The sequence below is a fragment of the Tinamus guttatus genome, unplaced genomic scaffold, assembly GCF_059628265.1.
Source record: "Tinamus guttatus ecotype Peru unplaced genomic scaffold, ASM5962826v1 Tinamus_guttatus_pri_ptg000814l, whole genome shotgun sequence".
NCBI lineage: Eukaryota > Metazoa > Chordata > Aves > Tinamiformes > Tinamidae > Tinamus > Tinamus guttatus.
Genome location: NW_028289348.1, coordinates 307,116 through 327,334, shown reverse-complemented (window position 1 = coordinate 327,334; position 20,219 = coordinate 307,116). Strand labels below are relative to the sequence as shown.

The following is a 20,219-nucleotide window of genomic DNA, read 5'->3' as shown; positions in this document are numbered from 1 at the left end:
GAACTATCAATGATCAACTATCAAAACCACCTTTAACCTTAGCTTTCCAGTTCAATAAACTGTAACTACTTTGTGTCATCTGAAGAAAAGGTCAGCAACATGTACAAAACAATGCTAATTTTGCTACTATTATTCAAACAGATTTTACACAAAGATTTTAGAGAAACATTTTAGAGAAAAAGCCTCTTCTAGCATATCATGCTGCTCTCAGCTAAGAGAGAGGAGAAACTGTGAAGCAAGATCTCAGTAACAAAGTTTGAAAGCAATCCAGGACTGCTTGATGTTTACAACTTACATGAAAATATTCCAAGTGATTCCTTACACACATAAAATATGGCAGCGAAACAACAATTCAAGGATTCAGAGATACTCAAAAATGTAGAACATGATAGCATGAATTCCTGATACTCGTGACAGCAGGGCAGCCTCTTTTCTTCTCTTTGTAGCCAGGGATTCAGGTAACTTTAAATTTAAGAAAGGGTACAGAAAGAACCGAAATCCTCTCTAGCCAGACATCTCCCCCATCAAGGAGCCAAGTTCTAGTCTAGGCATTAGTTTCCCTTCTGTCACAAGGCTGCACCAGCAGAGCTATTTTCATACCATCCAAAAAGCCACAGAAATTTATTTAAAGCATATGCAACTCTGTTTATTACAAATACAGAATAGATTCTTAAAGACATCTCTGCAAGTCCTCATCTGCTGTTACTCTCAAACCTGATTAATAGCATGATTTGTAAAATACGTCCGGTGAATCATGTAAGCAAAGGTGCAACTAGAACACCTACAGAAATGAAAAATGGAAAAAGACTTTATGGAAGGAGCACCATCTTTCCTCGAGCACCACTGCCATGAATAATGTCTTCATGAGCCTTAACTACATTCTCCAAGGGATATTCGGAGCCTATTCCTGGTTTCAGCCAGCCAGCTTCTATACCATCGAGGACTGCTGCTGCACATTCATTTCTCTCCTCCTATATAGAATAAAGGCAACATTTATTGTAAGGTCTGTGCATTTTAGAGTAATGTTAGGAATTTATGTAATCATTAAACCAAATTTTACAACTCAAAGATATTTTAGGAGGATCTGAGATTAAATCAAAATGTAAAATAATGAACAAATATTATTTACAGTGAAATTATGCTTATAACCTTTTTTTTAATAGATAAACTATTTTAACTAGAAATAGTAAGGCATTAGGTCAACAAGACATTCTTTAAAATAAAAATAATTGTTTTCTTACCTCAGTTGCAAGAAACAGAGAAACTCCAATTATGCTAGATTCTTTGCTCATAGTGTCTCTCGGATTTATCTCAATAGAACCTCTACAGCCCACAACCTGTTACGACCCAGTTAAAACATAATTTAAGATTGTTGAACTGGATTGCCAAATATGCAAACTCAACTTAATGACAGAAAATACTTACCATCACCCTTCCTCCATAGGCCAACAGATGCAAGTCGGTAGCAAGATTGACATTAGACAGCATTTCTATTATTATATCAACTCCTTTTGTCCCTGTGTATTCCTATATAAGATATAATACAGTATTAAAATAATTCCAATTGATATTTGGGTGCCTCTGCATATATCTTATGCAAATTTTATAGTTCTTTGTGTAGATTTCATAATACAGCGTTCATACTAAGACTGACAGCTAGTAAGTTTACCCTGTTTTGACATGCTATTACACTGTGATTTGCTGAAATGGAAGAGTTTCTAAATGCCCCGAGGAATCTGAGGAAAAAAAAAATCAGGGAAGTTTTCTATTGTGTAGAAATGAAAAGGGCAGTATACTATTGCCCTACGTAAATCTGTTTAAAAAAAATAGCAAAGCTTTTTATACTGTATAAATACTAATAATGCATACTATATCACCTAGATCTGATAAATAGTTACCTCAATGTAACAGTTACCTTAATCTTCTCAACGTAATTAGCTTCTCTGTGATTGAAGGCCTGGTGAGCACCACTCCTCAGCACCGTGTCCATGCCCTCCGCGGTCCCCGCAGTGCCCAAAACCTTCAGCCCACGGGCTCTGGCCAGCTGACACGCTGCTATTCCCACCTGGGCAGGGGGACGACAAAAAAAGTCACTCTTCTTTCTTCAGTACCTCCTTCTCTATTTTAAATTTAATATATTCTACAAGCAACTTGAAATGTAACCATTTAGAAAACTGAAAATTTGAGCTGGGAAACCTTTTTTTTTTGCCACAATAAGTAGTGTTAAGACTAGCCAAGTAATCTTTAAAAAAGAAAAGGTGTTTTCATAGGCACAATGAAATTTGCTTTTTTTTTTTTTATCAGCTATCAGCATTTAACAGAAAGTCATGTAGAATCTGTTAAAGTTGGAGCACACCTTTTTTGTATGCATAAAGCCAAAGGAAACAGCCTACAACTCCTCTTCCCAGAATCATCTACCATGAATACCAGCATTACATACTGCAAAGAAAATTTGCAAGAACAGATCTTATTAACACTACTTCTGCATTTTTCACAGATTAAATTACACCTTTAGAAAATATTTTTTCCAGAATCTTGTGCTCATCTAGTACTCGAGAAGATGTTCAGAAAGGAGGGATGCTTCCATAAAAACCTGACTTGGGTATCTATGATCCCTTAAAGCACACGAGTGCCACCTCTTGGTTTTGCTTAGTTTCCAGTATGTTAAAGCAAAATGAGGAAGAAACTGGGGAGGAAAAAAAAAAATAGCACATTTCCTCTTTGGATTTAGTCTCAAACTGCCAGCTGCCTGAAGCTGTAGATCTGACAGCCCACCATGCCAAACATACATATTTCTACACCTTCTCCGGGATATGCTAAGATATGGTCGTTTTTATATTTCTAGTGCTAAAAAATAGATAAGCAAAGGAGACCACAAAACCCTGTTCTGTGACTCTACTTTAAACCTCTGCATGTGAATGTTGCACAAGGTAAAGGCACAGTCTTCTGGAAAAAAATCCAGCACGACCTGTCACAATCCTCCGTGTCCAGCCAGATTCTAACCAACCTGTTCTCCTCATCAAATGTGAGCTTCCTGATCATCAGCTTTCAATAAAATGAAAAAGCAAACACTACCAATTAAAATATATCAGGCTGTTTCAACATAAAACAATTTTCAATGAAAAATTCAAGGGAAGGCACATTTTTAAGGATCATTATGGAAATCATTATCACTTGCAAGAAGAAAAGATGCAGCACAAACCGTCTTTTCACTTTAATATATGCTTCAAACCTGGACATATCTCACCGTTTCTGCAGATATTTTCATACTAAAGGTTACAAAACCACATAAAAACAGATTTGCATAGTATGCCTCTACAAATTTGCATAGTATGCCTCTGTAAACGAAATTTAAAAACATATTTTCCAGAGGCATATAAAGTAGGTAAGAATACCAACACTGCATGTAGTTTATGCAAGAAAAAAAAAAAAAAGGCCACCAGGCCGAGTGCCATTTTAGTATTTGATGAAGAGATCTGAATTCTTCTTCCTAGTTGACTCTCATAATCAACTTTTTGCTGTCGACCAAATAATTCAGGGAACTTGACCTGTTTATAAAACCTGTTCTGGAAAGTTGTGTGAAAGTAATTTAATAGTTAAGAGTTCTGAAATTAGCTTGTCATGAAATAAAAGAGGATCTAGGTGTGTAATTCACATATTATTCAGACATGAATTTTTATATTCCAGTATCTCTGCCTTGCAGCTAGCTGTTTGCCAGTAGATAAAAAAATATCTCAGAAGTGCATAGTTGCTATGCACCAGTGATTACTCCTCAGAGAGCTAAGAACATCTTGTACCTGTTTTAAAACTGCAGGTTTTTGCTCTTAGCTTTGTCTGAGATAGACTGGCTATAGAGCTTCTGGATCAACCTCCAGCTGCAGCGGTGGTTCATGATCAGCCCTCTGCAACTGGGGCCTCATGGAACTGTTTGGGCAGTTTCCTAATTACTTCGGAAAGCAGGGTCTGCTTCAAAAAAGAAGTATCCTAAAGCATCTGAAAGGAAAATCTAATTCTGTTAATCAGCTTCTTGGTATAGGTGTGAATGTAAATCACACCACAGCCTGCCTAAAGCAGATGCAAAGACAGAAAACAATGCTGCTTATGACTTGTGGATTCTTGAGATACTTACTCCTCCACTGGCACCATGGATCAGCACACTTTCCCCTGCTTTGGCATGTCCTCTGAATGACAAAGCAACTCATTAGACTAAGATAATCATAAAATATCAGGTTACATATAATGACATCTAATTCCTTCTTCCTCACTAGTTTCACACAGCAATTAACAAGTAAACAATATTAATCATACTATTCATAAATTTAAGCAATATGCAAGTTATGCCACACACAACCAGCAGCAAGCAACAGCCTGATGCTGAAACGCAATTCAGGATCTTCATGTGTTCCGGTTCTCAAGACGACCCGCAGCGGCCCCAGTGCCTCGCTCCACGGAACCAGGCGGGATGCGCAGCGGGGCCCCGGCAAGGGCAGCGCGCGGAGCGCCCGGCAGACGCTCGTGCAGAGCGCGGGCGGGCGGCAAACGGCACCGGCCTCGCTTCTCCTCCCACAAAAACACCAAGGGGTGCTGGAAAGAGCCGTGTCTCGGCACACGGTGCAAACTGAAGGAGCCTTTCCAAGAAATGCTTAACACGAGAACACAGTCGACAACCTCCGTGTTACAGCAAATTTAACCCAAGTCTTTAAATCACACCCACTGATCATCTCTCATTTTACGGAATAATGAAAGTATAGCTTCCTTATTTTAAATATTCAATAACAAAATACACAAGCTGGATTTGGCATCTTACTTTTGGAAAAGAGCACGGTAAGCAGTGAAATAGGGTATTCCAATGGCTGCACCTTGCTTGAAGTCCAGTTTATCCGACAAAGGAAAGACACTATTAACTGCAGCGACTGTATAATCTGCATATCCACCAGAGAGGGTGCCAATAGTAAAAACCCTGTCTCCTTTCTAGAAAGGAAAGAAAATTATTAATGATTAATAAATAATTTCCCTTATATTTTCCTTATTAAACAGTTCACAGAAGTTTTTTTTCCTGTAAGTTTTTCTGTTAAAAATCTCAAGTTAATTTTATAAATGCAACGCAAACCATATATTTTGATTTAAGCATCATAAATATATCCTCTTCCATACAGTGTGACATGCAAACCTACTGCCTCATTAATATTAGCAGTAAGGAAACCAAACACTAAAAAATTCCATCCACAAATTCCAAATGGAAACCTTCAAAACATTTTACAAGGATCAGAGAAACAGTCCTTAACTATTTTCATTATATATATATATATATATGTATATATATGTACACACATATATATACACACACACATATATATATATATATATATGTACAAAAGCACTTTTAACATGCCCCAAGGTAGAAAAATATTGCCACTGTTTTTATTAGAGAATGTTCAAAGCAGCGAATCAGTAGGTTATGTACGAGGTAGTCCTCTCCGCGTACTTGGCACGTGTGTGCATATACGTGTGTCTAACATCTATGTCACTCCTCAGACATTAAGTAGGTTATTACCTACCACACAGAAACCTGTGTCACAGAACAACTATTTCTCAAGCATTCCGAGTACATAAATGAAATGGATTGGGTGACTCCTCTGCTCAGCAGTTTCCAGATGTTTGTCTATAGCAAACATTGCGCTCACCTTCTCTCTTTCAATCAAGCAAATCATCAAGATGTTCGTAAGAAACAAAACGAACATAATGGATATAGTAGATAAGGAAATAAGAAGAAACATGATCTGTCCAGGTAACAAATCGGTCATTTCTCAACAGTAACACAAATTCAAAACAAGGAAATTCCAGTATCTTTTCCCCAACAAAAATCTAACTACAATTTATAAGTTTGTCTGAGCTCCACAATCTAATGACTTGAAGGGAAAAATTGATCTAAAAACTGAGTAAACCTCACAGATGCCTTTTAGCAATTGGAGAACTTCCTTCTCTTATCCCAAGGGTTTTAGACTATTTGAACAGTCTTACCAACAAATATGAAACTCAGATTTTTTTAATATAAGTCAGTAAAATAAAAGCTATTCCCATTTTCCCACAATGACACTGAAGCGTTTTCAGCTCTGCATGAAATTACCTCAAAACAGGAAGCATCCAACTTTTCCTATTTCTGTGAAGCTTTATGAAATATTTCCGAAACACAGGTTTGAACACCAGATCTCACTGCTTTACAGTAACAGTCTGAAGTGCCCCCGCTGAGACCCTGTAACGCCTCGATCCTCGCAGAGCATGAAAAACCTCCCCACCGTCCACCCTGCACACTCGTGGAGGTGCAATTCCCCACGTTAAATGCTTATAGGCTACACACACAGCTACACGGCACACTGACCGAGCAAGGAAGATGCGTAAACAAATTCCAATTAAACTCCAAAGGGTAAATACCTTGAATGCAGTCACGTGTTCCCCAACACTTTCAATAACACCCGCCACATCCGAGCCAGGAGTATAGGGCAACGCTGGTTTTCTAGCGTAACTTCCAGAACGAATATACGTCTCTACGGGATTCACTCCACAGGCACGGACTTTAACCAGTACCTGAAAAAGAAGATTCCTGTTAAACAAAAAAACAAAACAAACAAACAAAAAAGGATTTAAAGCTTCAAATCCACAGCAGCGTATTAAGAATTTTTAGCTAAACTTGAATGGAGTTGGCAAAAGCTACCGTTGAACTGAGAACATTTTAAGAAAATTGTTTTTATAGACTATGTAACTCATACAGTAAAAAAAAAAAAAGGGAAAAAAAGCATCACACGTAATGCCTGAGGCAGCCTGAGCAGTGAATAGGTTGCTCTTTGTACAATTTAAGCTCTGTATAATTTACTCGGTTCCCTGCAGAGGTGGGATATCATTCAGTATCACCATTTCAGCCAAGTGAACTCGTACTTGATTTTCTTTTGGAACAGGAATGGATACATCTGTCTGGAGCTTCAGCACTTCAGGGCCACCAAATTCAAAAACTCTCACAGCTCTCATCATATTTCTCGCCGCTGCCATAGCGAATCAAATGATCTGAATATCTGGAGAAAGGAGATTAAAAAAAAAAAAAAAAAAAGTACTTTACTGGCTTCACAGTTTACTCTGCCCCGTCAAAGCAAATCCACCCCAGGCTCCGCGGCTCACCGCTGATTTCAGCGGCGGCCTCTCCACGGCCGAGCCCCGCAGCAGGCGAACCCGGCGCTGTGGCGGGCCGGCCCGCACGGGCGAGGCGCCCCACGCAGGCCAACGGTCCTTGCGGCAACTCTGCAGCGGCTCCTGCGAACGCGGCACCGGCCACCGCCGCCGCGGAGACGCCCGGTCCTCGGCGGAAAGCGCCGCAAATGGCTGCCCTGCGCGCGGGAAGCGCGTGTGGAGCGGGACGCAAACCCGCCGCTCCTGCCCCAGCGGGCCGGGCCGGGCCGGGCCGGGCGGGAGGGCGCGCGGGGCCGGGGCGGCAGCCTCGCCTCGCCTCGCCTCGCCTCGCGCCGCGCGGCTCCGCGCCACAGGCGCCGCCCCGGGGCAGGGGGCCGCGCGGGAGGCGGGCGGGCCGGGGCGGGCCGGGGGCGGCGCTGCCCGCGCGGGCACCATGGCGGCGGCGGCGGCGTTCGCGCGCCGCAAGGCGCAGCGGCTGGGCCGCGCGGACGGCAGCCGGAGCGGCCGCGTGGACGCGCGCGCCGAGCCCGTGCTGCGGCTGCTCAACGCGCGGCCCCAGTTCTGCACCGCCAGCTCCTGCGCGGGCCGCCTGCTGCTCGCGCGGCCCGACCCCGACGGCGACGCCGTGAGTCCCCGGCTGCGGCCCGCGCTCCGCGGCCCGGCCCGGCCCGGCCCGGCCCGGCTCCTGACCCATGGGCTCTCTCTTTGCAGGACGCGCGCGGGTTCGCGGCGCGGAAGCGGGGCTGCGCCTGGCTGCTGGTCACGCACGAGCTGTGCACCAAGCGCGAGCTGGTAAGGGCGGCCCGGCCTCCTGTCCCCTGCCCGGAGCGGCCTCCGCAGCGCCGCGGAGCTCGGCGGGCTTCGGGGTCCGCACAGTGACCCACCTCATAAGGCTGGCTTTTAAATAGCAGCTTCTGGAAGCCCGAGATACTGCGAGTTTGATTTGTTCTTAACCCTTTCCTTGCTCCGAATAAGCAGAACTGAGTTTTTCTTATGCAATTGGTGTTCCTTTCCTGAAAGATTGTTATTTAGTATAACTATATTTCTCATTTCCGCAGTTATTCCTTGGATCTTTCTTTTCCCCCTTCTTACTGGGCTGGGCAGGGTCAGCCTTGACACTGCAGCAGGGTGTCAACTGAAGACGATTTTGATTTAAACACCTTCGTGTCCAGAACTAAAATAACTATAATTTCCATAGAGTGCTAGCTGGTGTTAAGAAGCAGTGAGCTGGTCTTTAGCTGGCTAGGCTGGACTAAAGGGAAACGCTTGTTAATGCCGGGGTAGCGGCTGCTGCATGAAAGCAGGCACCGGCCTGGCGAGCGCCGCAGCCGGGGCGGTTTCGGAGCGGGCGTTGCGTCCCTGGCGCACGCGGTGCAGGACGAGGCACCGCGTGCACCGAGGCCACAATCGTAGCGCCCCGTGGCACGTGCGATCACTGCGATTGCTGGATGCAGCCCGTCGTCCTCGGCAGCCGCCGCGTAGCTGCGGCCCCTCTGGCTTCGTGTCTTTGCTCAGCAGTTCAAGGAGCAACCAGAACGAAGCTGCTTGGTGTCCGTTACAAGTAGACGCGTGCAGGTGAGCCTGCCAATGGCCATGTTAATTGTGTGCACAGCAAGTGCCTCGTTACAAGTCATCCTGAGTCCAGCTTGCTGCACAACAGCCTCCATTTGCAAGCACCCCAAAACAGCAAACAATGAGTCTCTTACACTGCATCTTTAATATGGCATCTCAAAAGTTGCTGAAATAAGAAAAATCAATAAACATTTTTTTTTTTACTGTGCTTTTAAAGTAGACTGCTTCTCCTTACATCTCTTTGCACTGTATATTCTAAAACTGAAGCAGCTACCGGGTCACAGATTTTCTCACTAGATTAATAACTCATTTTACAGATCCACTTGCACATATACGCAAAAAAGCCTACCTCTGAAAAATATCACTAATATTTGTTCTGAATTATGTGCCAGCAGCTCCATAGCAAAGCAGAGCTTGCTGCAGTTCCTGTCAGCCAGGTTCAGCTTGGGTAGGACCTCGTAGGTCACTGCAACTGGCTCTCTCCAGAGGAGCTGCTCTGTTCTATTCAGTTCCTTTTGGAAGGTAGATGGCTGGTAAGTTTTTACTGCTTGAATTGCAAGCATAAGAAAAATGCCTTTGAGTAATTTTTAAACAGCTATGCTCCATTATGTGGAAAAAGGTTGGCTAGTCCAGTGTTTAGGAAAGGAGAGTGGGGAGTAGAGTTCATGGATTCTGTCTGTTTTGCTTTTCATCTGGGAGATTGTTTGACCTTCCTGTGTATATCCACCTCAACAATACAAGCTTAAAATATCTGTTTTGCAATTGATTTTTCACAATACTTAAAGAAAAAGCTTTATATACTATGAAGTACCCGCTTAGAAGGTTCTTGGTACCATACAAATATTAATTGTATGATTCTCAGATTATCTAAAACTGAAAAGGCTTACCCTTTTTTTTTTCCTTATCGTACTATTTGCATTAAACTCAGACACCTTCAGCGTCAGATTTGGGGCCTTATATAGAGCAGAACATAGGCAGCTGCTGTTCAGTATTTTATTATATGCCTGTGCAGAGCCTTTTGGTTTTCCCAGGACTTCTGTATATGCAGATTTGTCTGCGTGTCTGGGTGGAATATGAGGCATTCCTTCTGCTGTTATCTTTTCGAACCGCAGGCGAGGGCAGCGCGCCGCCCTCGCGTGTCACCGCGCTCGGCGCAGGGCTCCCGGCGGGTTCCTGCCCCGCTCCGTGGAGCTCCCGCGCGCTGGCCGGGCTGCGGCGCTTCCCCGCGAGGCGACGGCGCCGTCTGCGGCTGCTGCTTCCCGAACGAGGGCTGTGCAGCAAACAGCGCCGCGGCAAACGCTCTGCCACAGTCGTCATTGCCTGCAGTGAGCAGCTTCCCGCTTGCTGTCACTCCGTCTATGGCTCCTGTGTCTGAAATAGAGGGATTTTCACTGTGTACGTTCTTCTTTTTTTTTTTTTTTTTTGGATATCCCATCACTAACAGATACTTTGTCCTCTCACTATAGTGACTGGGATTTGTTTATAGATTAAGGGCCTCATGCTATTCCCGCTGGGTGTTTTTCCATCAAAATCATTGGGATCAGAGCTGAGCCTGAAATGTTATAGACTTAACAGAAAATTACTTTTGGTATTCCCCTATTAAACTGATTTTACAGAAAACTAGTGATTTAGAAGCAATAAGATGATAAAAAAAACTTTACTTGGAATATTTCATTCCACTAATAAACTTTCTGAAGGAACCAGTACGTCAGTCTTGGGGCAGCGCTAACATTCATGTATGACTTTCCCAGGTATTTCTATTCCCCTGATGAAAAATCTGTCTCTGGCCTATCTGTTAAATTACTTAGCTTTTTCAGAGCAACAGAAACGCCTGGAGCTCCCTGCAGCGCGTTGCTCACGGATCGCGGTTCATAGTGTGTTCTCTGTTACGGTGCTGGACTCGCAGACGAGTCTGTGTCACTTGGCTTCCCACCACGGCGAGCGCTGCTCCGGCCCATGAAGCGCTGCATTCAGAGCACTGTGTTGCTCTGCGGCCAGAACAGGGTTTTCAAAGACGGAAAAACACCCGGAGAGGGAATGCTCACGCGCACGGCGGGTCCCGGCTGCGTCGCGCAGGAGGCCGCACAGCGCGGGGCCCGCGGGGACACGTCCCGTCCGCACGGAGCGCCGCGCCGGGAAGGGGCTGCAGGGCCCTGCGGGCACCGGCGCGCAGAGCAGCCCCCGAGCCCTGTGCCGGCACTGGGGCTCCTGGGCCCCGCAAATGCAAAATGAGGTAGTTTCAGTGTTTCTGCACAGCGCTGCCGTACGCAGTGCTGATCTCCTCTGCCTCTCATCAGCGTTAGCACAGCTGTGGTTACTCAGCGTTTCTCTAAAATCTGGCACATAAATTGTGTGACTTAGTCACTCAGAGCTGCTTTCAACTCAGAATAACAACAGTTACAGAGGGGATGCTGTATACGCAGATTTCATTGTTTGTCAGTGTTTAAAATGAAAAGAATTGTCGCTTGAGCAGTTTCCTTTTATACTGTCAGTAGTGTCTTAAATATTAAGATTTTATTGAATATATTTCACAGAAATTCTGAGAAAGGATAGACAAAGCAAAAAGCATGAGAAAGCAGTTCATATTTCCCAAGTTAATATAGCAAAATTTTAATATTGTGGATTAAGCAAGTGAATGTGAATAAGAAGCAGGGGGGCCCAAACAGTACATGGAATACAGTACAATAGAATATTTTTTAAGGAATATGTAATGTAACTGCTTCAAAGCAACCTTTCTGGAAGGAAAGACATAACCCTTGAGATTGTTCTGCATAAACACAGCATAGAAAAACAGAAATTGTAACACTGCACAGTACCTTTCACTGTAGTTTCAGATGCAGGAAAATTTGTCATTAGTATCTCACACTTTTTGCAAAACTGTAGTCTTAAGGTAACATTTAGCATTTTATATATACGCAGTTATTTGCCTTCTTTTCCCTGTGGTCTATGCCTGTAATTTCAACCTCTGAAGTTTTTTTTTTTTTTTTATCTTTTTAACTGTCATACAGTAGGCTATGCAGTGTTGTTTAAACTAAGATTAAAATGTGATCAAGTACATTAAACTATAAATTTAATCTTCTGTAACGCGAAAGTTCTCTGAAGTTGAGGAATGTACTTGAGAAACTCAATGTCTTTGATTGTACAGAGCAGCGTAAAAAAACCCTGACTGCTCAGGTTTCATCTGATTGCAGTCAAACAGTCGTCTTCCTGTGCTGTACTGACTATATCAATTCATTTGAATGTACAAAGAAGTAAACAAGGAAGCACATTAAAGTTTTAAAGTCTATCTTGCCATGAATTTCCATCAAACCTAGTTTAGCTAACAAAAATCTGGGAGTCCATGCAATTTCTGTGTGTTATGAAAGCAACTGAAAGGAACAGGTTAATTTGCTGCATTTTTAATGCTTGTTTTACACACTGCCTGTCTTTATTTTTTACGAGTAACAGTACACATTTTCAGTATTAATATAAATATTTTGTGCCTTTTCCAGATGACTGCACTAGAAGAAGTCGCTGGTGACGTTGTGTTCAAGTTTGAACCATTTGTTCTTCATGTGCTGTGTCGAGAGCTGCAAGACGCGCAACTTCTGGTAAAATTACATCAAGTAACAATGTGACATTGTTATTTCACCATATTCCTTGCTGCACAAGTAAAAGTATTGGCTCCTGAGTAGATTTTAACACTAAGGATATTCCCAGATGTACTGCATGGTTAATAACTTGGGTAGTAAAAATAAGCTAATGAAGAAAACATAGCTTTAAACTTACTAAAGATTTTGCTGCGCTTTTTAGAAAACAAGATTACTTGACCACTTCTGTATTTTAGCTGAAGCAGGTTGGCAGGTTAAAAAAAAAAAAAAAAAAGAAATCCCAGAGAGCCTCTGTTGCTTTCGTTGGCTAAAAGTGAGAGGTTTTTTATAAGTTATTTTGCTGCTTGCCAAGCCATTTGGCTCTGGTGTTTCAACTAATTGAGTAGCACCTTTGCCTTCTGCTTTTCCAGAACAACTCTGGAGAGCCTAATGCATGATGGATTTGTTCCATGATTCACATAGAGGAGAGCTGGAGAACTTCTCTCACCGAGGTGCTCCCCATTAGCTGTGGGTGTTGCACGATTGCCTGTAGCATTACCAGCATTTAAGGTAAAACAGTGCAAGGCAAGAGAGACACGAGTGCAGATGGCTGCACTGATGGTTTAAGGTTGGACAATCAATTAACAATGGTTCTCTGAGAACCAGCCACTCCATTTTGTGGCTTCAAATGCAACTATTATTGCATTAATCTGGGGAGACGATTTTGAATAAGTTCTTGACAAACTGGGTTCATAACTTGCAGTTTGTAATACAGTCTTGCTGTGAAAGTGTGCGTGACCTGTTTGACATGTATTTGTTCTGCAGCATTCTGCAGCTATCGATTCTGGATTCAGGAACTCTGGTATTACAGTCGGCAAAAAAGGAAAAATTGTGATGGTAAGGACTTCTCTGCTTAACTACAAATAATTTGACCAGATAGTTCATTAATGTTAATCTCAAATTTTTAAAGCCAAGATCTGAATAGTAAGGTGAAAGACTGCTATTTCACAATATTGTGCTGAAAAAAAAAATCTGCTTTGCTTGACAACAAATTAAACAATTATGTGCCTGGTTTTTTTTCTTCTTGTCATGAATTTCCTATGTTTAAATAACCCCTTTAAAATAATAAAAAAAATCTTTATACTAGATGAATATTTAAATGTGTGTGTTTTAGGCTGTGCGGAGCACTCATTGCTTAGAAGTTCCATTGAGCCACATGGGGAAACTCATGGTGTCTGAAGAATATATTGAATTTCTGATACAAACAGCAAATCAAAAAATGGAAGAGAACATGAGGAGGATTGACAGGTTTGTTAGATTACACTAATTCTATTGATGATATTAAATGCAAAAGTGAAAGGTGGTTAGGAGAGGCCATGTAAGAAGAATCCTACGTGTTTTTTAAAAAAAGTTGCAGATCTAAAATACAAGTTTCATTAACTTTGAGCTCTGAAGACTGTAAACTGTTTATTTAAACAAAGCCTAAAGCAATATGAGTTTGCAGGCCAAGTTTGTTACTAAGTAGCATTCCATTTTCTTTTTCTAATGATAACAGGGGCATTTGTTTTTTTGTTTTTTAACACAGGAACAGTTTCAGATTGCAATGCTTTTAGTCACCTACAAATTTTTAGTTTCCAAAATTAATGAGTCATGAAGGAGATGGAAGGTTACCTAGATTTGGGGTCCTTATATTTTTGTTTCCAGATATGAGGAACAGAACAAGTGGCATGAAGATCAAATGAATGCTGCAGATGCACTTACTTTTATTAAGACCAGTTTGTTTTTATTTGTCCATTTAAAATCTCTATAGTTGTCAGAGGAGTTCAAAGTTGCTACAAATGGTAGCAGTCCAACCAACTGCAGTCGTTTATTAGACACTTAAGATGATAACAATTTATGGTATCTGTAAAGTTAATCGGGCCTTAATTGCACATAAGTACATCCACTAATTGATTTCTAATATACAAACATTTAAAAGAGAAGTGACATGGCATAAACATGACACATGCTGCTACTCCTCATTTTTCTTGAAGTGTTAATTGGTACGTTTAGTAACAATTTTGTTTTCTTTATGCTTTTTCACTGAAATACAAAATCACTAGTTTCTCTAATTTTGCAGATCCTACAAAATCTACAACAACAATAACTGCACGTTTGTTTCCTTCTAGGTTCTACAATTGCTTACAGTTAGCTTTGAAAACTGCCCCCGATGCAGACGACTCACCTTCTGAAGAGAGAGAGAAGAACCACGATGTGTATGTCCGCAGAAGAAAGAGGGAGACTGTTCAGAAACGTGGTGCATGCACCTCTCCGGGTGACCACAGCGAAGAATTAGAACAGGAGGATGACCCGGAAGGCAACGTTGATATTTTTGGTGAAATTACGGAGTAGACTAAGACATTCGAAAGCATGTGTCAAAGTGAATGATTATACTGCTCTTCATAAGAGATACAGATACTACTCTGTTCTAAGTGGTTCTAAGTAATAATACTTATGGCCATTTACCTACAGAAAGTAATTAAACAGAGTTGTGACTGAGTTTAATGTCACAGAAGCATGGAGAAAAAGACTTACAACATTTTTTAAAAAAGATTGAATTTATTTATTTTAGTTTGTCAGTTATTGCAGAAATAGCTGTTTCATTACAGCCCTTGGCCACATTCTCCATGGACATCTGTGGAAGTAATCCCCTTTTAAATGCTGCCCTTGCCCCTTCTAGTTTTTGCAAAGGAAGGGTCTTCTGGGAGCTGAGTTATCTTGAAGACTTGTGTATCTGTAGGAATATGTGCAGCAACACAAATGGCAGCACAAAGCCGTGCGCTATGGCCAAGGCAAAGCATCTGCCCTGGAGACGAGAACAGACCCGTGAGCCCCGCGCGCGGCTCCGCGCAGACCGTGACCAGCAGCTCCCTCCCTGCCCCGTGCGCCGGGCAGCAAAGCTGACACTTGTTTTGCTGCACTTTGCTCTTTGTCCAGCCTTTAGCCCCACCGCTGATGTGTTCTGCTTCCCTTGGCTAGCAGCCAGTAAGTGTTGTTTTTCTTCGCATGTTCTAGCCAACACTGTGTGCTGATAGTTTGTTAGTTCACTTTTATATATTTCTATATGGCCAGCACCCAGCTCTAATTCCAACTGTCAAGTAAAATTTCAGCTGTAGGTGCAGAGCAACAGGTTTTCCTAGCAGGCTCTAAATCACTGACATAACGCTAACTGTTAAATGCAAAATAGGTGCAGTGTTTTGTATATTCCTACAATGTACACCGGAAAATAGTTGCTCGCTATTGGTAGGGTTTTTGGTTGTTGTTGCTGGGGTTTTTGGGGGGAGGGTGGAGGAAGGAAAGTGAATTTGTAAACCTTAGCAGCAATGAACTCTCAGCTCTTATGCTTTATGACCTAGTGGTTGCTGACATGCATCACAGGGCTGACTGAAGGAAACGGTTGGGTTGGGGCAGTACCTCCAGTTTGTGTAGTTAGGAAACTGTCATTGTTTCCATTACATAAACCTACATCTTGGGGGCATTTTAATTCCACTGTAAAAACCTGGCATACTAGGTGGCAGCAAAGGGAAAAAGTAATTGAGCTGTGTTTCCAGAGCAGGCATGCCAAGAAAAATAAACTTGTGCCCTTGGGTGTTGCTTATTTGTGTTTCTGCCTCACAACTTTTGGTCATGTGCAGTTTGGTGCGATCCCCATGGGCCCGAGACCTCCACACCCCCGTGCGCCTCGGGAGAGGCAGGACCGACCAACGCGCTCCCTCCTTTAGCAGGAGCGTTGCCCTCCGCCGTGTGATCCGACGGGTCAGCCGGACCCTGCGCTTGTTCACTGCTAATTGCATGAAAATTGAACCAAACAGAGTCTCTGCTATTGTACCCTGTTGAGCGACAGTTGGGACAGTTTGCACAAGGGTTGTTCAGACCCTTCCCAAGGGCTTTCCGCATGGAAAGCAGTCCTGGAATCCCGTCAGGTCCATGGTTTACTGGAAGCATCTGCGTATTTGGTAAGTGGATGCAAGCAGTTTGCACGCGCCCTGCCCTGCCGTGTCTCATGGCACATGCCTACAGGCCAAACAGAGATGCCAGGAAGCAATAGCTGAGGCCGACCCTGAGGCTCCCAGCATCCAGGAACCTGTATCCGTGCGGCAGGAGCCGTGTCCAAACGCAGAGCAGGGACCCTGCACCAGACCCTGAGCCCGTACAGCCGCGGCGGCAGCCGTGCCCTGGTGGCAGAGCTGCCGGCTCGCGTTTGGGCACAAGGACACTCAACATCACTGCTCCCTTTCCCATTATTCCTTCAATCCAAACACCATGGTAATGCCCCTAAACCTTTATGGTATATACCAGCATACACAATGTTTCAAGGAGTTTCAAGGGATAAGATGTTCGTCAGGAACTGATATGTGCTAAAATTCCACAGCCCTCATAGCAAATTCTGGGGATTTTTTTTGGCAGTCTGAAGCGAGGGCGGTTAAGCTGAGTGTCACTGTCCGGCACTGATCCCCGCGCGCTCCGGGCAGAGCAGCCGCAGCCGCGCGAGGGGCCGGCTCGCGCGCCGCGTGTCCCCAGCGCCTGCATCCCGAGCGCCCCCGACGCCGTCGCGAGCGCCCGCGCCGGTGCGTTCCCGAAGGCTGGGGAAAGCTCAGCCACAAATGTCCTATATGCACATAACACTTGCTAAACACTATTACACATATTGTGCACTGTAGTTTTAGAATGTCTTCATTGCTACTAGAAATACACAGTTTCTTCACAGTATGTTGGTAATTTAGTTTTATGTAACGTGATATTAAGGAGGATGTTTAGCATCAGCTGAAAGTAATGTGCAGTGTGCAGGGCGTTTTTAAAGGAACCTTTTTTAAAGGAATTGCAGCGGGAGCGCGGAGAGCTGGGCTGCCACTCGCCGATGGCGCTGCTGCGAGCGAGGACCGCGTGGAGCATCCCGCTCGCTCCGAGGGCCGGGAGCAGCCGCGGCCGCGCGCGGACAGGACGCGCCGCATTTTGCTCTGCCCTCAGGGCACTCCTTGTTCGTGGCAGTGGAGCAGATGCAACATTTAGCCAACTTTGCACTGGGGATATCTTTCTTGTTTTCGTTTTCTGCGTGATCCCATAAAAGAACAACAACAAAAAAAGGTATTTTTCTCAAAACCAATTGATATTGTTCAAAATGAACATGATTCCACTGCCACATCCCAATAAACTGTATCTACCATTCATGGCTGTTGTGGATAGAGGAACTCCACCGCAGTGTTTAATTGCTGCCTGGCTTTGCCTGGGCAGCTCCTTGCGGCGCCGCATCCCGCACGTGTTTTCGCGGCCGGACAGGAGCGGTGACTCTCCAGGCACTGGGGCTCGCGCTGCATGAGTCACTGCGTGCGGCCCCTTGCCATCCCATGCCATCCCATGCCATCCCATCCCATCCCTTCCCATCCCATGCCATCCCATGCCATCCCATCCCATCCCATGCCATCCCATCCCATCCCATCCCATCCCATCCCATCCCATCCCATCCCATCCCTTCCCATCCCATCCCATCCCATCCCATCCCTTCCCATCCCATCCCATCCCTTCCCATCCCATCCCATCCCATCCCATCCCATCCCATCCCTTCCCATCCCATCCCATCCCTTCCCATCCCATCCCATCCCTTCCCATCCCTTCCCATCCCATCCCTTCCCCCCAGGCACAGCAGCAGAGGCACCGCAGACACCCGATCTCAGAGCGTGTGAGGATCCACGTCTCGCCCGACTGAGTATGAGGAGCAGCCGTTTCCCTTTGCATGAGCACCTTTGAAATGAGAGTTCACAGTGCTTTTTAACTTGACGTGGGAACTGCAATAGGCAGTGCAGTGAGTGTTCGCAGATGTTTGTTCTGCTATTTTTAGCCATTGGTAGCTTTTCAAAATTCCTTGTTTTCAAGTTAAAATGCAAGGCTACTCCAAAAGGTAAAGGTAAGAAGTTTCATCAAGACCTTAGCTGCTCCCCTGAGTTGTGTGTGAATGTTTGTGTATGGTGTATGTATGAAGAGAATTAAATAAGCTCATAGGAAAACACACCCAGAGCAGCATCCTGGGCATTTTCCAAAGAAGTCCTGAGAAGAAATTCCTTAAGAAAACAGGCTCATGCACTTCGCTGCGCATTGGTGTGCCCCAAGAGAAAGCCCGTAGGTGTGATCTCCCTGAACCTGCCTGTTCTGCTGCGACTCCATCAGCTTCATCCATCCTCCAGGCTAGAGGCAGAAACACGTACACGTGTGCACGCACGCATACGCGCACACAAAGCGCACACATGTGCACGTGCACGTGCATGCACGGGCACACATGCACACACATGCACACACACGTGCCCCTCCTGCTCTGCAGCAGTGGTGCGGAGCCACCATCCCCGTTTGGGAAGGGGATGGCAGCTCCTTGCTGCGCTGCTGCCGAACAAACAGGCGCACCAGGGAGCTGCCTGGGCAGCATGGACTGGCATTAATAGTGTTGACAAAAATCAAGGACCATTCATAAGTGAAATGCACCCGAGGTCACGCATTGGAGCTGCTTTTTCCACCGTCCTCCCCATCCTTCAGAGCCGTGCTTCAGACCACATCTTGCTCAAGGCTGTTTCCCGTCGCAGTGGGTCCGTCTGCCTCAGGGGGCCGTGCGGATGAAATGGGTAGCACGGGGGTGTCCACAGCGCTGCGGGCCGGGATGGGAGCCTGGAGCAGCTCTGCAAGGCTCCCAGCGGCCGCTCTGCCGGGACGCCCACGCTCTGGAGCGCAGCCCTTGCATGATGCTGAGTGAGCTCTGCTGCATAGAACACGTCCAGGGGGGTGTTTGCATTGAGCTCCGCACTCCGTTTCCTGCAAGAGGTGGCTCAGATTTCATGGGGTCATTAAACACTTTAGAAGGCGCCCCTCACGCTCTCCCTTTCCAAATCACATCTCGGACACAGGTTTTCCTGCACGCCATCAGATGTCCTTGCAGCACAAAGCAGAGGTGCTGTGTGGAGCAGAGCCGAAGCCACTGAGGTTCCTGTGAGCAGAGTGCTGGCTGTGACCCCCACGTGTCCCTGTCCCATGTGTCCGTGGCACCCGGAGCTGCCGGCACTGCACTGGGATCACAGGCACCATCAGCCTGGAGCTCACTCGCGCCCCGGTGCCCCCGGGATGCAGGATGAGGCAGTGGCATGGGATGCTCTGTGGTCCTGCAGCTGGACATTCCCCTTGGGAAAGCCCCGTGTCCCTGAGCACATCCACGTGCTCAGCACCGCGCTGCTGCTCTCCTTCCCTCCTTGCACTGCGAATACCGCCGCGCCAGCCAGCATTGCTGGGAATGGGGGAGCAGCCGCAGGAAAAGCACCTGACGAGCAGCGCTTGCCTCCCAACACCCCTCTGAAATAATAACGATTTGCCAAATGGCTGGGAAGTTGTTATAATTCCTTCTCCAAATTATTGCTCGCCCTTTAGATTAGAAATGAGGCCGGGGTTAGCAATCAGCCCTAAATGGAAGGATTTCTGAAGGAGCAGCACTTGTCTGATTGTGAAGTGGGTCCATTACTGCCTTGATTGAGCGCTCTGCGCCCGCCTGATTCGCACGGCGGCGGGCGGCGCATTCACGGCCCGGCGCAATCACGGCCGCCTCCCACTCCGCGCGCCGGCTCGGGCGCTCGCGCAGCTGCCGCCTCCCAGCGCCGTCACGCAGGGCCGCGAGCGCCGCTCGTGCTCCTCGCTGCCGGCCCCATTTCTCCAGGTACTGCTCCTCTGCAGCAGATGCGTTTGCTTCAGAGCAGGTCTGCAGGCCCAACAGTGTTGAGCGGCCCTGTAAACCTCCCGTCCATCAGCGTATGCCCAAAGCAAGCAGCTGAGCACCACGGCGCAAAGGGCCTGGGGGCGCAGAGGCAGCCATGAGGTGCAGTGCTGCCACAG

The 20,219-nt window shown here is 45.5% G+C and overlaps 2 protein-coding genes across 2 annotated transcripts; one reads left to right on the top strand and one right to left on the bottom strand.

Moving 5' to 3' along the window:
* Positions 1 to 620: 620 nt before the first annotated feature.
* Positions 621 to 7,089, bottom strand: CRYZ (crystallin zeta). Its single transcript, XM_010221815.2, has 8 exons — positions 6,934 to 7,089; positions 6,433 to 6,585; positions 4,808 to 4,971; positions 4,130 to 4,181; positions 1,916 to 2,065; positions 1,426 to 1,527; positions 1,242 to 1,337; positions 621 to 971 (listed from the first exon to the last, which is right to left on the bottom strand). Exons 1-8 carry the CDS (start codon positions 7,042 to 7,044, stop codon positions 810 to 812), a joined length of 990 nt encoding a protein of 329 aa, XP_010220117.1. The 5' UTR covers positions 7,045 to 7,089; the 3' UTR covers positions 621 to 809.
* A 523-nt stretch (positions 7,090 to 7,612) lies between these two features.
* Positions 7,613 to 14,845, top strand: TYW3 (tRNA-yW synthesizing protein 3 homolog). Its single transcript, XM_088537565.1, has 6 exons — positions 7,613 to 7,777; positions 7,891 to 7,971; positions 12,243 to 12,341; positions 13,146 to 13,217; positions 13,495 to 13,628; positions 14,489 to 14,845. The coding sequence occupies exons 1-6, from the start codon at positions 7,613 to 7,615 to the stop codon at positions 14,709 to 14,711; spliced, it is 774 nt and encodes a 257-aa protein (XP_088393691.1). The 3' UTR covers positions 14,712 to 14,845.
* The last annotated feature ends 5,374 nt before the right edge of the window (positions 14,846 to 20,219 follow it).

What these genes read in the sequence shown, in the direction of transcription:
- TYW3 (XM_088537565.1), top strand. Translation starts at nt 7,613, where the DNA reads ATGGCGGCGGCGGCGGCGTTCGCGCGCCGCAAGGCGCAGCGGCTGGGC. An exon ending in TGCAAGACGCGCAACTTCTG is followed by an intron (nt 12,342 to 13,145) that starts GTAAAATTACAT and finishes TTTGTTCTGCAG; the next exon opens with CATTCTGCAGCTATCGATTC. An exon ending in AACATGAGGAGGATTGACAG is followed by an intron (nt 13,629 to 14,488) that starts GTTTGTTAGATT and finishes GTTTCCTTCTAG; the next exon opens with GTTCTACAATTGCTTACAGT.
- CRYZ (XM_010221815.2), bottom strand. Translation starts at nt 7,044, where the DNA reads ATGGCAGCGGCGAGAAATATGATGAGAGCTGTGAGAGTTTTTGAATTT. An exon ending in TACCGTGCTCTTTTCCAAAA is followed by an intron (nt 4,182 to 4,807) that starts GTAAGATGCCAA and finishes TTTGTCATTCAG; the next exon opens with AGGACATGCCAAAGCAGGGG. An exon ending in ATTACGTTGAGAAGATTAAG is followed by an intron (nt 1,528 to 1,915) that starts GTAACTGTTACA and finishes TATCTTATATAG; the next exon opens with GAATACACAGGGACAAAAGG.